General features: G+C 44.2%; 1 protein-coding gene across 1 annotated transcript; it reads right to left on the minus strand.

The window, feature by feature from the left end:
* Window positions 1–10,960: 10,960 nt before the first annotated feature.
* On the minus strand, window positions 10,961–11,700 carry LOC125881234 (uncharacterized). Its single transcript, XM_049564313.1, has 2 exons — window positions 11,281–11,700; window positions 10,961–11,122 (listed from the first exon to the last, which is right to left on the minus strand). The coding sequence occupies exons 1-2, from the start codon at window positions 11,698–11,700 to the stop codon at window positions 10,961–10,963; spliced, it is 582 nt and encodes a 193-aa protein (XP_049420270.1).
* Window positions 11,701–19,919: the final 8,219 nt, after the last annotated feature.

A 19,919-nucleotide genomic window follows, 5' to 3' on the forward strand; every position in this document is an offset into this window, starting at 1 on the left:
ATATGTATTTGCAAATGGCTCTGTATCTGAAAAGGCTAAGATAACCTGTGGGGTTCCTCAAGGTTCTATTTTAGGTCCACTGCTTTTTCTTATTTACAATAATAATGACCTTTCAGTTATTTCCCCTTCATTTCTTCCTATTTTGTTTGCTGATGGCATAAAAACTTTTCATCTCTTATTCGCGAAGCAAACTCTGCTCTGGAATTAATTTCTAAATGGTTTCGCTTAAACAAACTATCATTAAACATAAATAAATCTAATTTCATTATTTTTGCTGAAAAGAACAAAAAATATCACAAACAAGATGCAAAGCTCATGGTTGATGGAAGTGAAATCTCTTAGATTACGTCTTCAAAATTTCTTGGAGTACTGGTTGATGAGAGGATGAGTTGGAAAGAGCACATCAACTTGGTTTGTACTAAATTAACAAAATCACTTGGTGTCATCAGGAAACTTTCAGGCTTGATTAATCAGAGTTCTCTAATTACATTATATTATAGTTTACTCACATCTAACATATTGCAATATTGTATGGGCCAGCACATATCCCTCTTACCTTCAAAACATTTATGCTGTGATGACTGAGAGGTGTAGGATCCAAAATGCAGACTCAGAGGGAAAAAGGGTGAACAGGTTTTATTGAGTACAAAATTGTGCAGAGAACTGAGGAAATCCGGAGTCGAGGTTCTGAGTGAGGAAACCGGGTGAGAGTGCTGAGCTGTGGGTTACGGAGAGGCACGGAGGGAGACACTGGAACAAAAAGCAGGAGAACGAGGGTTAGCACACGAGGAGCAAGATAAACCATCAAACTTGCTATATACTTAATTCTCTGGGAGATCAGAGGAGCCGAGATACCGCTGCGAGCAGTTGCAGATACTCTGGCACTGAGGCTAGAGACGGTGGCAGTCTTAACAGCCGTTGATTGCAGATGGAACACAGGTGCGCGCACTCAGCCTCAGTGCAGGGCGGGAGGAAGGGAGAAGCCTCTGGAAACAGGTAAGCACAGCAGCAAACAACCCACACAGGAAGAAGGCTCCGGAAATGTACGTAAAAATAAAAGCCGAAGGTCAATGCTCACCACATATGCAGTACAAAAGAAATTTGTCAGAATAGCAACTTTTTCAAATAAACTCCATCCATCTGCACCTCTCTTTAAAAAACTCAGGATAATGTCAGTTTATCAGATCAATATATATCAAATGTGCACTTTCATTTACAAATACCTTTATGTTTCAGACTCCATTCCTAAGCCTTTTTCTGTTTTTTTTTTTCAGGTCATTGTACAATTTCATATGCATGATACCAGACAGTCAACAAATCTTCACCCCCTCGTTATCGCACCACCCATTGCCAATTTTCATTTAGATACAAAGGTACAATACACTGGAATAACTATCGTAGCAATGACATCACATTTTCCTCTCTTAACGCCTATAGATACAGCTTAGGCACCTTTCTGATTAACCATGTCATGAAATAGATCTCATGTAAGCTACTTACTTATCTTTAAGGTATATGTTGTATTGTTATTTCTTATTTATATGTGCATGTATGTATCTATGTAAGTATGTATGCAAGAGTTTATGTATATGTGCATATGTGTGTATGTATTTATATGTGTGCATGTATATGTATACAGGTGTGTATGTGTGTGTATATGTGCACATATATATATATTCTCTTTAATTTTATCTTTGTCATGTTTTTGTTTTACTTCTGTAGATCATTTTTCATAATAATATGTCTTCAGTTAAGTTATTGTTCATTTGTTGTTTATTTTTTGTTTATTTTTCTTCTATATTTTCTTCAGTCTTTTCTGTAAGTTTTTTCTGTTAGTTTGCAATTTACATTGAGGAGAGACCTTGTATAGGCCCTTTCGGGTCTCCTGTCTCTATCTTGCACTTCTCTTTTGTTGTTTGTAATTGCTCTTCTGTTTTTAATTGTGCTAAAGAAATAAATACAAAAAAAAATACAAAATACACATACACACAAATGAACAGACGCCCACACTCAACAGTATAAAGGCATTTGAAAGTTGGATAAGTGGGGCTGTTTCTACTGTCTCCTACTGTTCTCTGTTGTGATCTACAACCTGTGTGCTGAGTTGTATGATGCAATTAAAGTAATGTGTGTGTGTGTGTGTGTGTGTGTGTGTGTGTGGGTGTGTGGGTGTGTGTGTGTGTACAGTACATGCGTGCTTGTTGCATGTCTGTTCAGGCCAGCCATTAACCACTATTTAGGCCTGTTTATTTTGAGGAAAGCTCTTCTTTCCAAAATGGTCCTAGCCCTATTCCTGCGGCCACAAGAGAGGTAAACAGTTACACTGAAGACCCTCTCTGTAAATGCCTGAGAGGCTGGCATCGCCAGGAGGTCCAAGGCCAGAAGTTTCAGTGTTGGAAACACAGTGGAACAACACTGAGTTAACCAATACTCACTGCCAGATTCCTCAACCTCAGCACGAGTAGCAGCAGCCTGGTGGGAAGCGGACAGCCCTTCTTTACATTTTAAAATCTCCTACTTAATGTTTGTTGTCTTGGCTGTCTTGGGCCTTGATGGACAATTGGCACTGAAGAACTTAAATCTGCGCCGTTTTGCGGGGGTTGACTCTGGAGCATCTGTACCCTCATTTTCGACTTGCTTATCATCGATCAACTGCTCTTCTCATACTTGCACTCTTTGTGGCACAAGATGAGCAATGTAGTCCTCTGCCTTTCTGACAAGATTCTGTACTTCGTTTTCATCATTTTCCAGAAGGGTTTCAGCTACACAAGGGTCCACAAAGCATGCTGCTGCAGGAAGTGGTGAGAACTTGTCAGCTGTTATGTCAAGAAACACACTAAAGCGCCTATCCATGCTGAACAGCATCTTCTGAGCCAGAGTAGCTGCATCTTTATAGGTTCTCCCATGTGCAAGCGAGAACTCTGACAGATGGTTTTTGAGATCCAGGAGTGCTGGCACAACACGGGAAAGTTATTGAGTGTCACTTTCAAGTGACTTAGTGTGCTCCGCAAATGGCAGAAGAAGGTCTCTTAGCATCCTGATCTTCTGCCACTCACTGGGCTGCAGGATGTCCCAGCCCATGGACTCAGCCACAGCTGTGAGGTGCTCCTTGACTTCAAGACAGCACGAAATCATAGCAAAGCAGCTTGACCACCTGGTGGGACAGTCTTTGACCAGAACCAGAGCACACTTCTGCAGCAGCTGCTCTGTGGCAACAGATGACTTCCAAAACTTGTTCACCAAGTGCCTCACTTTCTCCAACAGCCTTCGGACTGGGGGTTCTTTCTGAATCTGTGTATCATTCGTTCATTCGTTTTTCAAAATAAAACCAAAAATGAAAAAACGAAAAAATGACTCCTTTTCTCAGTATTTGTTTACAAAATCAAAATGAAAAAACGGATAACGACTCGTTTTTTCGATTTCCGATTTTGTGCTCAAATGAAAAATGGAACAATCGAATAATGGTCGTTATCTGTTTTTGCCATTTTTGATCTAAATTAAGTTGAGTGACGCGGATATGACCGTAGCACCGGAAGTGACCAGACCGTTGCTATCAGGTTGCTATGGACTCCTCTCCGCCCAGAGACCGGCCCTACTCTGCCCCTGATTGGCTAATACTTGCTGTTGGTCGTGGGTTTGATTGGTTAGCATTACTGTCAGGATTGGAGCCAACCAGAGGCAGAGGAGGGCTGGTGTCTGGGCACAGAGGTGCCAGAATAGCCCATAGCTAACGCTACGGGAAGACCGACCCAGCAGACAGCAAAATATACTAATGTGGCTAGTATCATGGCCGGACTGGAGGATCACTGTGACATTATCGGACAGCTTTGGCAAAAAACGCATGCCGAGATTTCCACCGCGCTATAGCAGTTAGGTGTTCAGAGATGCTCGGAGATGTCAGTGAGAAGATTCTGTGCTCAACACCAACTCAGGCGAAAAAGAGAATAATGTTAGCAATAGTTTCTGTTTGGCTATGTGTGCTAATGTACCTACACGAGCATTGTTTTAATGTAACTTAAATACCATAAGTCCTGTCTAGTATCACTTTATTGTTTTAAAAATAAAAAAGATTATACAACACGTAGATCCAACCGGGCAATCTGATTGGTCAATCAGACATTTAGACTGTACTCAAATGAGTATAACAGCACAGCTAGCTGTGCTCAAATAAAAAATGTCTCATCACTGAAAATATTACTCCGCCTGTATATTTTCATATTTTCACTTTGTAACGTTACTCTTTGTTGTGATAGCCGAATTCAGTACAGTAGAAGAACAGTAAGATACATTTATTTTGTATATATACAGAATAAGCAGAAGTAATAAATATTTAGATGTAAGAGAAGATGTAGTAAATGTAGGCCTACATATATCTGCAAGTGTTCAGTGAACATATTTAGCCTAACGGTTGTAATAAGTACATCTGAAATATTTTTTGTTATTTATTTCACAGGTAACTAACAATAATCTGGAAAAAAAACGCCTAAAAATGGATCTTATAAACTATCAATTTTCTGATCAATGACAGCAGTATATTTAAATATAACTGTTAAGTTCCTTGTAGATAAAGCACCTACAGGGAGTATTATTAATAAGTATTATGCCTTTATAAACTATAAAGAAAACCATAAAATAGACTAGCATTTTTTATAGGGTAACGCGGATTGATAGACAGACCTATCGGCTTATGCAGCGGCAGCGATTTTCAATAAAGCAGCAGAAATACAGTTCATGGGGCGTCGGTGGCTTAGTGGTAGAGCAGGCGCCCCATGTACAAGGCTGTTGCCGCAGCGGCCCGGGTTCGACTCCAGCCTGTGGCCCTTTGCTGCATGTCACTCCCTCGCTCTCTCTCTCCCCCTTTCACACTTGTCTGTCCTATCCATTAAAGGCTAAAAATGCCCCAAAAAATATCTTAAAAAAAAAAAAAAAAAAGAAATACGGTTCATTCTCACTGCCGCGTAATATTCGCGCAGAGCCTTTCTGCGCTCAAACCATACACACAGGCACGGTTCAGACGCGGTGCGGAATTTCGCTTTGTTGTGTTCTGAGTTCGCGCTGCGTGAACCGGTGAGGGTGAACATGGACGAGAGTAGCAGCAGCAGCAGCGAGCTAGCAAGCTAACGTTTAGCAAGCGTCAACATCAACTTTCTTTAGCACTTACCACTCTCACCGCAGCCACCAAGCTGGACAATGGACTGCCAGACGTTGTCCTTTAATTCATTGTTCATAAAATCATCCCGTCTTTTATCAAAAAGGACGGGGTGCTGTGAAACGAGGTTTATGAACCTTTCTCACATACTGTCCTGCCTGACTGGATTTCAGACTCTCCCGGGTCTGTGCGACTATAAACAAACAATTTCATTGGCCCAGCTGTGTAGTTCTGCTGGCGAATTCCGCGGGGGTCAGAGTCTGGGCGGAAACTTTTTTCACCACATGAAAGTTCCGCCCCAGTGTGCAAACTTCCATAAGAACCCATGAAATCAACTTTTATATTTTTCCACGAGAAAAATCCGCGCAGTATTCACGGATGTAGCGCAAATTGATAGACAGACCTATCGGTTTATGTAGCGGTGGCAATTTTCGACAAAGCAGCAGAAATCAACACCTGCTGCTACTAGCTTAAAATGACTGTAAAGACGGCAGACATAACAACTCAGTAACTCGATAATCAGTCCAGCTTGATCTCTGTCACTGTCCGGAGAGGAACAGGAGAGAGACCGGATGGCAGCGTGAGACCGCGAGACCACTGTGAGATTTTGAGATTCAACATGGCGGCGCCTAGCTGCTAGATTAGATATCAACAAACTAGCCAAACAAATATAATTACCTAACGGGTGACAACTCCAGCCTCCACCATCAGCCAGAGTGGAGGACCTAGAAGAATTTATCGATCACTACTACTACGAGCACATCATGGAGGGTCCTGTCGACAACCCCAATAAGAGGAAGAAGACCGACTCAGCCACCGATACACAAGACTTATTATCCTCCGAATTTAGCGTCTTGGAATCCATCAACAAGAAGCTAGAAGTGCTCGGTATGCTTCACCAGGAGATAAAAGACCTGAAGAACAACGCTGAACTCCGCTCCACCTTAGCGGCGGTCGCTTCAGATGTAGATCTCCTCAAAAAGGAAAATAAACTCCTGAAGGAAACTGTCCTCGACGTGCAGTCCAGAAGCATGAGAGACAATTTAATCATTTCTGGCATCCCGGAGAGCACACCAGACAACCCAGAAGTCCAAGTAAAAAAGTTCATGGTGACGGCCCTCAAGATCCCGACGGAGACTGTCAACAACATCACCTTTCACCGCGTCCACAGGCTCGGACCCCGAGGAGCGGGTCATCCTTGTCCGATTATCGCCAAATTCGAACATTATCAGCAGAAAATGCTCGTTAAGAGTAAAGGACGAGAGCTAAAAGGCATTTCGTTTGGTATGAACGATCAGTTCCCCAGGAAAATCAACGAGAGACGGAAAGTGTTATATCCCATTTTAAAAGAGCACAGGCAGAGGGGAAATAGGACCTCTCTTGTGGTCGACAAATTATACATAGATGGGCAGCTGTTCCGCCACTCTACCAAAGATGTGTGTATGCATATATATGTGTGTGTATATATATATATATATAAATAAATATACTGTATGTATGTATATTTCATTCAAAATGATACTCTGACACATTTCTCCTGCAACAGATAATTAAGCATTCCTGCGATTGCAATACAATTAATCATGCGGCCCTGGTATATATGTATGTATGTCTATATGCAGATGTATATGTAGGTACATGTGGATATATATATGTATATATAATGAACACAACACTGACTTACTGAAAAGGAAAAAAAGGAAAAAAAAAATCTCACAGGGTGTGAATGTACACTTCACATACTCCACCCAGCATTCTCCCTTTCCTTCTCTATTTTTTTTCCCTCCTTCATATTTTACATGTACTCATGCAAATTCCACGCAGATAGAAACTCACATAGAAACACACACAGATCATTCTCCATACCCACACACAGTGTGATAAAACCCCCACTTTGTCAATGTCACACCTAAACTTGGTTTCCTGGAACGTACATGGCATCCGCTCACAGGCGAAGAAAATTAAAGTGATGGACTTTGTCACAAAATTGAAAACAGATATTTTTCTCCTACAAGAAACCCACTTGCTAAAGTCAGAAGAAAAATCTCTTAAAGATCCAAATTTTAATCAAATTTTTTCATCCTGCAACAGACAAAGAGGTGTCTCTATCATGGTTCACAAGAGACTACCATTTACTTTAAACAGCACGGTAACAGACCCAGAAGGCCGCTACATCATTATTCAGGCAACAATCTTTAACAAATTATATACAGTCGTTAATCTGTATGCCCCTAATAATGATGATCCAGGCTTCTTTCACACAATCTTCTCTCTACTATCTAACCTGTCAGACAGCTCGACAACTATAATTGGAGGAGACTTTAACACAGTCCTAAATGGTTCATTAGACCGATCTAGTAACTCAGTACACACAAAGCAATCACAATCGGCTAAGGTAATACAGGAATATATGGATGATTTTGGGCTTGGCAATGGCTGGAGACTCAAATACCCATCGAAGAGGGAATATACTTTCTTCTCTCCTGTGCATCGCTCATTTTCAAGAATTGACTTTTTTCTCTTAAATAACTCCATTTCACAAAAAATTACCACAAAAATACACCCGATCATTATCAGCGACCATGCACCAATATCACTCAATCTGCAAATAGAAACCACCCATAAACGGCCCCCAACATGGTGCTTTAATATCTCTTTACTTAAAGACCCAGACTTTGACAAAATGGTGAGATGGGAGTGGGCAAACTTTCTTGAAGACAATGACTCTCCAAATTTATCTCCATCTTTAATATGGGAAACTGGGAAGGCAGTAATCAGAGGAAAAATTATATCATACTCCTCCTACAAGAAGAAACAGGAATTGCAAGCAGAAAAAAACATTGAGGAAAAAATTAAACAACTAACACAGGAATATGCAAACAATCCAAGTGATCAAGTATGGACCCAATTACAGTGTACAAAATCGCAACTGGACAATATTCTATCAAAGAAAACTGAATTTATCATACAGCAACTAAGATATAATGATTTTGAACACAGTAACAAATCAGGAAAATTTTTGGCTAATCAGCTCCAACGCAATAAAGAAAAATCTCTGATACCAACAATCCAGGGGCCGTCCAGAAATTACACACAATCTCCTCAGGAGATCAATCAGATTTTCTATTCTTTCTACCATAACTTATATTCAACAGTAAACAATCCAAACCCAGAAGATATTCAGGCTTTTCTCGATAACCTAAATTTACCTCAGTTATCCACGGAACACAGAAATATGTTAGACGCCCCCCTGACTATTAATGACCTGCAGAGCGCATTAGACAAAATGCCAATAGGTAAGGCTCCAGGTCCAGACGGCTTTCCTGCCGAATTTATAAAACATTTCTGGACAATATTAGCACCACTTTTTATCAGGACAGTGACAGAGATCAAAAAGAACGGAGGTATAAGACCTCACATGAATACAGCAGCAATCAAATTATTACTAAAGCCAGACAAAGACCCCACACTTCCTTCTAGCTACCGTCCTCTATCACTAATCAACAGTGATATCAAAATTATCTCAAAGGCACTTGCTTCTAGACTGGAGAAAGTAATGGCATCAATAACTCATAATGATCAAACGGGCTTCATTACACTCAAGTAATAATGTCAGAAGAGTTCTTAATCTGATAAGTAAAGTACAACGCGTTAATACAAAAGCAAGTATTCTGTCACTTAATGCAGAAAAAGCCTTCGACAAGGTCAACTGGTCCTTCCTATTTGCCACCCTGAGTGGATTTGGCTTTTTTTATCCAGTGGGTATCAGCCTTATATAATTCCCCTAAGGCCACAGTCACCACCAACGGGATCACATCTAAAAGCTTCATTTTGTAGAGAGGAACCAGACAAGGGTGCCCACTCTCACCTCTACTGTTTGCAATATTCATCGAACCATTGGCCATGGCAGTCCGTCAGAACAGCAAGATCATAGGTATCCATTCCGCCAATTCAGAGCATGAAATTAATTTATATGCCGACGATATTTTACTTTATCTACAAGAACCGAAATTGTCTTTATATGAAGTATTTAATCTCATAACAAATTTTTCCTGAACTTTCGGACTACTCCATCAATTGGTCCAAATCGACAATACTGCCAATAATGGAGAACTCTTGGAATCCTGCAGACCAAAAATTTTCTCTTCCTGTGGGCAACATAAGATATCTTGGCATAAATATTTCACCCAAACTATCAGACCTGGTCCACCTGAACTTTAGCCCGCTGCTAGATAAGATCTGTGGTGACCTGAAGCGCTGGAATAATCTTCCCATCTCCCTCCTGGGACGAATAGCCACAGTTAAAATGAAAATTCTACCCCAAATTAACTATTTTTTTTCCATGATTCCCTTCACACCCACATCGAAATGGTTCCTGTCATTAGATTCTGCAATTATAAAATTCTACTCAAAGAACAAAACAGCAAAAATTAGCCTAAGCACCCTTCAGAAAAACAAATTGGAAGGGGGACTGGACGCTCCTAACTTTAAACTTTACTATTTAGCGAACCAGCTACAATACCTATTGAAATGGTTATATCCTAACGAAGACTACAACTCCTGGCTTGAACTAGAACAGGTGGACTGCAACAATATAAAACTCTCTGACCTCCCGTTTATCACCACTACACCCAGACGTCATAACTGTTTTAAGAACCCAATGATTGCTTCCACCTTATCAGCCTGGTGGAAAACACTAGAAATCACAAACTCTCCGATAGAACCTTGCTTGCTCTCTCCAATTTGGCACAACCCGGATTTTGAAATTAACAAAAGACCTCTCCATTTTAGCACATGGGAGATGAAGGAGTAACTCATCTCCATCACCTTTTCCAAGACAATATACTTATGACATACACAAACTTATTTCAAACTTTTGAAATAAGAAATGGAAATTTTCTACAATATTTACAATTGATAAAAACAATCAAGAGGAGAATTCCAGCGCCTCAGGACACTTTGCAGCCACCAGAATTTGTCAAACATATTACAAAGCTTTCTCTGAGTAATAAGAAGAACCTTTCTAAGATTTATAAATTACTGTCAAAGACCAGTTCTATACATTTACCAATTTTAAAATGGGAAAAAGAGCTGGGTGTATCACCGGACCCTGACTTCTGGACTCAGATATGCAAAAATACATTTAAGATGACAAGACACACTAATATACTACTTATCCAATTTAAAGTACTCCACAGAACACACATCACCCAACAAAAGATGAATAGAATGGGCTTTAGTCAATCTGACACATGCACTCAGTGTACTCAGAACACTGCTGACACCTACTTTCATGCACTCTGGTTATGTTCAGCCGTCCAGCACTTTTGGTCAACAGTCACTCAAAAACTCTCCTCCATTTTGGACTGCAGGATCCCATTATCTCCCAACCTGTGCTTAATTGGTGACCTGATGACAATTGACCTCCCAAACAGCCACTGCAACTCTCTTCTTGTAGCTCTCGCCATCGCCAAGAAAACAATCCTAGTCAATTGGAAAGATAAACAGACCCTCAACATCAACCATTAGCTGAATCTCCTTGTAGAACATATTTCGCTGGAGAAAATATCTGCTGGCCACAGAAACCAATTAACATACTTTACAGAAAAATGGTCACCATTTATTCACTCACTAAACGTGTCTGTATAGTGCCACTCAGCCTGTGAGCATATGCCACCTGTACATATAAATATTACAACTCAAGAAAGACTGTTGTGTAATATGTAACGTGTTTCTGTTAATGATGTAACCCCTAATCCCTCTATCTCTCTCACCACAATATACCACAGCGGTTCATCAGAACTCAAGGTCTTAAGCATGTGTTAGGTGCACCTTCTCCCCCTTGAATCCGGGCCTGCTCCCTGGCTCTGTGGGGGATTGCGGGGCCAGGCGGTTTCCCCTGAGGGCGGGTGCGTCTGGACTGCTCGCCCTGTGTGCCTGGGGGGGGGCAGGGTCTCCTCGTGCTCCCTGGGCCTGGGGCGGCATGGCCGGCCCCCCTGGGGGGCTGTTTCCGCCCCTGTTGGTGCGGGGTGGGTGGGCTCCTCCTCCCCCCCCCTTCGCTCCGCTCCTGCCCTTCCCCCTCCCTCCTCCCTCCCCCCTCTCCCCGTCCCTCCCTGCTCCTCTCTCCCAGCCTCGGGCGGGCCCGGGGTCCTCCCCTGGGCTGGGGGGCCTGGTGTGGGGGCTGGGGGCTGCCCGCGGGGGGTGTTCTGGTGCTGCGCAGTGTGGGCCTGCCCGTTTGTGTGCGGCCAGCGGTGGGGGGCGGGTCGGATGGGCTGGGGGTCCGGCTTTGGGTCTGTGGCAGTCTGGGGGGATACTGGCAGGGTTGCGGGTTGGCCTGTGCTCCTGCGCGTCGGGGTTCGGGGGGGCTGGGTGGGGCCCGTCGTCTGTGCACCCTGGTGGTGCGCCTCGTCCTTCTGCTGGGGTCGATTTGCTGCAGGCGGTGTGGCCCAGGTCGGGACCATTGCGGGGGCCTGACGCTGCAGTTGCTTGTGGGGCGGGGTTGGGTGGGGGCCCATTGGGTTTCCTTGGGGCCCGCCTGGCCCACTGTCCATGTGCGCTGGGGGCCTCGCAGCGCCGGGGTCTGGTTGGCGCCACCTTCTAGCCCCTCCCATCCATCCCTCCAGCCCTTGGGCCGGGCCTACACTGGCCTGGCCTCCTAAACCACATTTAGTTCACTCACCACACATTCCACAGTTTTAATGCACCACATACACTCACTCTTCAAGGTGCAGACCACTGATGGATTGGGAGGCTTCATGATGGGGCAGGCTATGGGACAGTGGTGTCCGGTAGCCCTCCATGCTGCCCCCCAGCCCATCCTTATCTGCTCTCCAATTTTAAAGCACCACATACACCTACATCTTGTGGGACAGATGGGAACAGGTTCCAGGTGCTTATGGCTGCACGGGCTGCAGGACAGCAGTGTGCTGTAGCCATCAGCCTTGCCCCCACCTGTCTCCTATGTCCCTCAATTTTAATGCACCACATCACACTTATGGGCACTCACATTCACATTCACGGTGTAGGGTTAATGTTTCTCCATCAGGGATCGGAGAATCATAGTAAGGGGGGGGTGGTGGGTTTACACACACTGTAGATATGCATGGCGTGGCTCGTGGGGCCCGGCCCTCCTGGGCTGAGGGTTGGAGCCAGGGAGCCCATTTACATCATGGTGGTGTTGCTGGGTTCCCGGTGTCTGGGGGGTCCTGTGGCCCTGTGGTGGGTGGGCCGGGTGGTGCCCTGGGGGCTCTGTGGGTTTCTGCCTGGGTTCTGCCTCCTGACTGGCTGTGGTTTCTGGGCCCTCTGCTAGGGGGTCCCGATGGGGGATTGACTGCTCGTGGCGGGCCGCTCTCTCCTGTGTGTTGGTGGGGGCCAGTCCTGGGGGGTTCGGGTGGGTGGCCCTTCGCGGTCCCCTGGTTCCCGATGCACCGGGGACATATGCCTTGCAGCATCACCGCCTCCTTGCCTCCCTCGTCCACCCGGGCCTGGGTGGGCTCTCACTACCGTCCGGTCCGGCGTCTACTGGTGGCTGGCTCCTGGTGCGGGCCCGTCCGGTGCGCTGCTGGTTCTCTCCCGGGGGCGGTGCCGGGCCCCCGCGCCTGGCTCCTTGGGTCGGGGACAGTCCCTGGGTGTGTCCATGGGTGGGGGGTGGGGGTGGGGGCGGTCCGTGTCGGGTGGTGGGTGGGCCCTCCTGCCCCACCTGTCTGGGGCGTGTCTCTGGCTCTCTGGGGGTGCCGGCCATTGCTGCCCCGGGTCCCTGGGCCTGCGTGGTGTCCTGCGGCCTCTGCGGCTCCCTGGTCTTGGGGTCTGGGCGCTCCTGCGGTCTTGGGGTGCCATACTGCCCCCCTTCCCCCGCAGGGCTGGCCCTGGACCCTGGTGATGGTTTTCATAAACACATTGGGAGGGTTCAAATACACGCATGCATGTTTGATACTTCAGCTCCGTGATGCATCGCAAAGAACCGATGGGATCACTCCAAAGGGGCCCACTTGCATCTCAAACCTACCACACCACGCTGGCAGCTCTTCTCTACAATCAGGCTTTCTCCCTCCACCAAGACTCTCACATTTTTGGTGTTCAGTATAGACTTCTCTTTTGTTTTTGTTTTTCAGTACAGTATAGTAAACATGTATATGTTTATTTTTGATAATCTGCATGGAGCACAACTACCTCAAGGCCACAATACATCAGCTACACTGCCTGTTTCTCCTCTGTTTTTTTTGTTTGTTTGTTTATTTGTTTGTTTGTTTGTTTTTCCTCCTTCTTCTCTGCATGCACTGTCACTATACAACTCAGGACTTAAGCACCTGACCCCTTGCTTGTTTCCTTACTTCCCCTTGACACACTTTGGTGTATCACGGTCCTCTCTGACTCATATTAGGAAGTTTTTCCAATAAAGGCTGTTAGGCTAGTCTCCAGGGAGGGTGGGTGACGGTCACAACCACGCATTATGGGTATAAAATACTTGACTGCAAGATTAACAGTGCATCAATCTTCACAAGAAGCTTACACCCTTTTGTGGCGCTAAGCTATGAAGACCAATGCAGACAAGTTGTGGAAAAAAAAAAAAAAAGATAATCAGTCCATGAAAAACTATTTTTTTTCCAGCGTAATATCTTAGTTACAACATGATTGAGCTAGCAAAGCAGTTTTGTGTTGCTATGTGTGGTATTTATTTAGTTTTGTGAAATCACGATGTCTAGAAAGCTAACGTTAAGGTCAAGTTGACGGGCTGAAAGGGACTAGTTAATGCCAGACCTCATGTATTTCCACTGGAACAGAGAGAACACTAACAAAAAACTTTTATGTTTTAAGAGCGTATTGCTCCACATTTTGGATAAATTTACACTTGGGTGTGCTTTACCGTTATTATTGTCACTTCAGTGATGCTAAGGAAATGAGGTGCTTGACCGCATCACTGTCGTGACAATAATAACAGTAAAGCACACCTTTGAGTGTAATAATGCTTAAATACATACCTGGAAAATGACACTAATTTTTTCTGTGGTCATGTCTTCTGGCTTAAGCGTGACCCTCTTATTTCCAGAGAAAAGGACATAAACCTCCATTTCCATCTTCTTGAATTGGTGCCTTGTTCTCTGTGTCTTTCCATACCTCTCTGCCCAGAGACCTTCTTCTTCTTCTTCTTCTTCTTCTTCTTCTTCTTCTTCTTCTTCTTCTTTTTAGTTTAATGGCAGTTGGCATCCAGCTTCCAGATTAGCCAATCAGGGGCAGAGTAGGGCCAGTCTCTGGGCTGAGAGGAGTCCATAGCAACCTGATAGCAACGGTCTGGTCACTTCCAGTGTTACGGTCATATCCGGGTCACTCAACTTAATTTAGATCAAAAAAACGGATAATGACCATTATCCGATTTTTCCATTTTTCATTTGAAGGAGTCATTTTTTTGTTTTTTCATTTTTGGTTTTATTTTGAAAAACAAATGAACGAATGATACATGGATTTTTCTGGACCATATTCACCACAAGCTGTAGGGTGTGAACCACGCATGGGGTCCTCTCTATGGCTCTGTAGTCGTATCTACATGGAAATATTAAAAAAAAACAAATGTACATATGTAACCATTTTAACCCTTACATTATTGAACCAAATGAAATAGTTATTTAAATTTAAAATGTTTAACCTTTTAACTTCCTATGTTGTTGTCGTCGTCGTCATTCTCCGCTTATCCGGGTCCGGGTCGCGGGGGCAGCAGCCTCAGCAAAGAAGCCCAGACAGCCCTCTCCCCAGCCACTTTCGTCAGCTCTTCCTAGGCCAGCCGGCAATGTAATCCCTCCAGTGTGTCCTGGGGCAGCCCCGAGGTCTCGTCCGGTAGGCATCCTTACCAGATGCCCGAACCACCTCAACTGGCTCCTCACGATATGGAGGAGCAGCAGCTCTACTCCGAGTCCCTCCTGGATGTCCGAGCTCCTCACCCTATCTCTAAGGCTGAGCCCAGCCACCCTGCGGAGGAAACTCATTTCAGCCGCTTGTACTCGTGATCTCATTCTTTCGGTCACTACCCAGAGCTCGTGACCATAGGTGAGGGTTGGAACGTAGATCGACTGGTAAATTGAGAGCTTCGCTTTCTGGCTAAGCTCCCTTTTCACCACAACGGACTGGTTAAGCGCCCGCATCACTGCTGACGCTGCCCCAATCTGCCTGTCAATCTCCCGCTCCATCCTAGCCCACTTGTGAACAAGATCCCGAGATACTTAAACTCCTCCACCTGAGGAACTTCCTATGAACTTCTTTATTTTTTGTGTATATGAAATTAAATCATGACCAGTTTCATAAATGCTGAATGAATTAATAGCATCATTTTCAACCTTTTAACTTTCCATGGAATTATTATTTTTTTATTCAGAAAAAAAATTTAATTATGACCAGTTACATAAATGTTGAATGAATTAATAGCATAGTGTCATACACAGACTGACCTGTCATCCTCCCCTTCCAGATACTCATCGTCATCATTGGCGTCATCGTGCTCTGCCTCTGAGTCCTCTTCAGAAGTTGTGTCAATTTCTGCATGTGTGTGGAACGAAGCCACCATATTGCTGCCATTGTCAGTAATCGTTGCGAGGCCCTTCTCTCTGGGGATCCCCCATTCTTCCATTGACTCCTTAACAAGTGTACTAATCGACTCTGCGGTGTGAGGGTGAACCATCTCCTTCAGGTTTAGGAGTTTTTGTTAAGCCGTATTGTCCTCAGAGTTGAAGTAACAAGCACTGACTCCCAGGAAGGATGCTGTAAGCCCCTTTTTAGTCCAACTATCCAACCCTGTAGTTATTCTGTGTGCTGTGGCCAGCTTTTGTTCATCTTTTCTTTGTCTTCTTTGTACATTTTGTCAATCAAGTTTAAAATTGTATGTCTTTTTGGCACTTTGAACTTTTTGTCATTTGCATACCTGTCAAGTTTTGGATTTGAAAATAAGGGAAATTTTCCGGCGAACCATTCCCCCCGAAAGGTGATAATAGGGACGCCCCAGCACCCGCTCCACTAACTTGACCTGGAAATGAGCGGTAGTCTAGAAAACTGGCGAGTTTTGTTTTGTTTTTTGTGTTTTTTGGAGGGTGCTCGTGCGCCCTCACATAGATTGCACCCTGGGCGGTCGCCCACATTGCTCATAGCAAAAACCGTCCCTGGGTGTACAGGAAATCTAAAATAACCACTTGTCAACCAGACCCTCTGTCGACACTGACCTCGCGACAGCTGCCACCCAGGCTACTGCAGGTGGCAGTTCTTGCGAGGCTAGTGACAGAGTTCAGTTTGGAGAGGCAGAGGAATGATTTTTTTTTTTTTTTTTTTTTAATTATATTATAATACGGGAGATTTACGGGAAAATACTAATACAGGATGACGGCGGGAAAGAGGGGTAAAATACGGTAGTTTCCCGGCCAAAAAGGGGAGACTTGACAGCTATGGTCATTTGTCATGTTGTTGATGCCAAATTCAGTTCAGTGTGATGGCTATGTGAATGACAAAACTAGCGACAGTGTTTGGCCACCAAGGGATGCTTTAGTACACTTATACGGAGTCAGTCAGTCAGGTAGTAACTAAGAACCTCTGTTTAGAATCTGTGGATTCACATGACTGTAATTGTTGCTAGCACGAGACAGAGGAAGTTTGTTACAATCTGAACGTTTATTGACTAAATTAGCTCCCAGTTAGAGCTAAATATATATTTATGTGTGTTCTTGTGGATACACAAGAATTTAACAGTTCCCACACACTATATTTGGCAGATATTTTGGAGAAACCCACTTGAGTGAGTAATTTTTTTCATGTACATGGGTTTCACCGCTAGGTGGTGCTATTGCATTATACCAGTAAAGCCCCAGTTATCCGAATACCAACCGAACGTGCCATTTAATCAACGCGCCGTTTTAATAGAATGGAGCACATTGGCTACTGACCTGTTACCAAACCCGGTCTCACACCATTTCTTGTCATATTCACAGTTGTTACCGGCCAGCCCTTTGCTTTAAGACGGTGGCCATGTGGGTGTGACGTAGTGGATGTTGTGGGAAGTAAAGCGGTGTATAGATTGTACGGGCGGGAATGCACCATGAAAATAGTACCGTTCATGCTACGGGTTGTTGCAGTCTGTTTACAGTGTTTAGATAGGCTCCAGTTACAGCATAGAAATGTGCTTCTGCATGGAAGTTCTGCATCCTCATTCTTCAAGCAGAGTTGGTCCAGACTCCTAGAGCTAATTACCAGCAACGAGCCAAGTTGTAAAGATAATCTACAGAAAACCAGTGTCTCCCAACTACGGTTCGGAGCGCCAGACTGGAGAAGGTAACACAGTCTATCACAGTTAGTCAACAATTAGTAGCCTACCTCCCCTCTAAAAAAAAACTTTTTTGTGTACTAATTTTTCATAACCGTTTATGATCTCAAACACATGAACCCCTACTTTTCACTCTCTCTCACAAACACATACACACACACACACACACACACACACACACACACACACACACACGTGACACACAAGTGGTTTTCAGCTCAAGTGGCTAACATCTAATGTTAAAGCTAATGTTAAAATGTGACACAGCCTCATGAGTTGGCATGAGCTCTCTAACGCTAAGTAACGTTATGTTAATGTCTTAACTTACCTCGATTTCATTGTGGAATGCCTTGAGATGTCTCTTAAGATTCTTGGTGTTTTTTCCTGTGATTTCGTGGCCGCATTTCTCCCCGTCTTTTTCCACAACACATTCCGTTTTCTTTTCCACTTCAATGTAATGAAAGTGTGTCCAAAGGTCGTGTCATCTTTTTCTCCCAAAGATGATCCCCGGCTGCCCGGCCATTGGTCCCTTTCTTTGTCAGACTTAATTATGTTTCTGATGTTAGCCCACCACAGCTGCATTTTCCAAATAATGCCGCGAGTGAGGATTGAGGAAGTGACGTTGCTTGCATCTGCGCAGTGCGACACGCAGCCGAGGAAACAGAAATACTGCAAAATGATAATAATAACGGGACTAAACATCATAACATTATTTCGTCTCGTCTCGTTTTGGTCAACGAAAATGAAGAGACATTTTAGCAGAGTTTTTATTTTGTAAACCACATTTAGTCTTGTTTTTATTTGTCAACAATATTGCATTATATATTTAATTATAGTTATCGTCACATGACCACCATTTACGTTGTGTCTCGTCTTGTTTTCGTCACGTGATAAAGGTCCGTTGACGACGATATTTAGTCATAGTTTTCGTTGACGAAAGCAACACTACTCTTGATAACCTCCCCTTCTTACCAAATATGTTCAATTGCTGAACCTACAAGTAAGCATGACAAAGAGATTTCATGACAATCAAAAATGTGAGAAAATAATTTTGTTTACTAGCCAGACAACACTAATATCCTTAAAGTCTTTATCACATTATGTTTACAACCACACATAATTGACAACACATGATCTTCATGATCAGTAGGCATCCCTATTGTAACATTAGGGGAGAGGGATATTTTTGCTTTGTCCTAATTGCCCTGCCTAACACCACCTAAAGCACTGTCGGTTACACTAAACTCAAGCATGTGTTCACTGAACCACCCAAACTAGTGTTTAAACGTCCTAACAACCTCAGGGATAGCCTCGTTAGATCTGACATTAGCCCCCAAAACACACCAAAACCTCTAGGTCTACCAGATGGTAACTACAAATGTGGGGGCTGCTCCCAGTGCATCTACACGCAGAGGTGCAAGACTTTTACCCATCCACACACAGGTCACAACATTTCTATTCGTGGGACCATCACATGCAGTACCACACATGTGATTTACATGATCCGTTGCCCATGTGGCCTTGTATTGGGAAAACATCCAGGGAATTATGTACCAGAATCAGTGAACACAGGAGCAAGATCAGATTTGGCGACGAGCACAGCCCTGTTGCGGCCCATTTTAAAAAAGCAGGCCCACAAGAGCGTTTTGGAGTCATTGGATGGTGTATTTGATTAGTTTTGAGGGAGAGAGGGGGCTGTACCGATCACCCCCATTTTGTGCGCCGAGCAGCAGACAGCTCTGCCCCACTGATCTCAGAACAGCACGCACTGACAATTAAAGGTAATGTACCTACTCATATGACTATAGGGATTACGGCAGTAGGCGAATTTGCCAAAATGTCGAACTATCTTCATCTTCTTCTAACCGCTTCATCCTCTTGAGGGTCGCAGGGGTGCTGGAGCCTATCCCAGCTGACATCAGGCGAGAGGCAGGGTACACCCTGGACAGGTCGCCAGACTATCGCAGGGCTGACACATAGAGACAAACAGCCATTCACGCTCACATTCACACCTACGGACAATTTAGAGTTATCAATTAACCTAGTCCCCAATCTGCATGTCTTTGGACTGTGGGAGGAAGCCGGAGTGCCCGGAGAGAACCCACGCTGACACGGGGAGAACATGCAAACTCCACACAGAAGGGCTCCCACGCCCGGGATCGAACCGGCAACCCTCTTGCTGTGAGGCGAGAGTGCTAACTACCACACCACCGTGCCGCCCTCGAACTATCCCTTTAAAGTCTAATTAAATGTTACATTGTACATTTTTTAAAATGTTTTTCAGTCGAAAAGAAGATACTGGCCTTCACGAGGTTATAGCCGACACTGAGGAGGTTGTTGAAGCAGCCCAGGGACTAAGAGAAGTGTTGAAGATCATCAAGGATTTGAGTGGATTTGCACATTCCACATGACAACAACCCTGTCTCTTTCAGAGGCTGAAGTATCTTCTTTAAGAATGGTCTTTGCCTGTCTTGTCTG

The sequence above is a fragment of the Epinephelus fuscoguttatus genome, linkage group LG20 (genome assembly GCF_011397635.1).
Source record: "Epinephelus fuscoguttatus linkage group LG20, E.fuscoguttatus.final_Chr_v1".
NCBI lineage: Eukaryota > Metazoa > Chordata > Actinopteri > Perciformes > Serranidae > Epinephelus > Epinephelus fuscoguttatus.

Coding starts and splice junctions, on each gene's coding strand:
- LOC125881234 (XM_049564313.1), bottom strand. CDS start 11,700: ATGGACAGTGGGCCAGGCGGGCCCCAAGGAAACCCAATGGGCCCCCAC. Junction 11,123..11,280: donor GGACCCCGGGCCCGCCCGAG/GCTGGGAGAGAG, acceptor ATGCCGCCCCAG/GCCCAGGGAGCACGAGGAGA.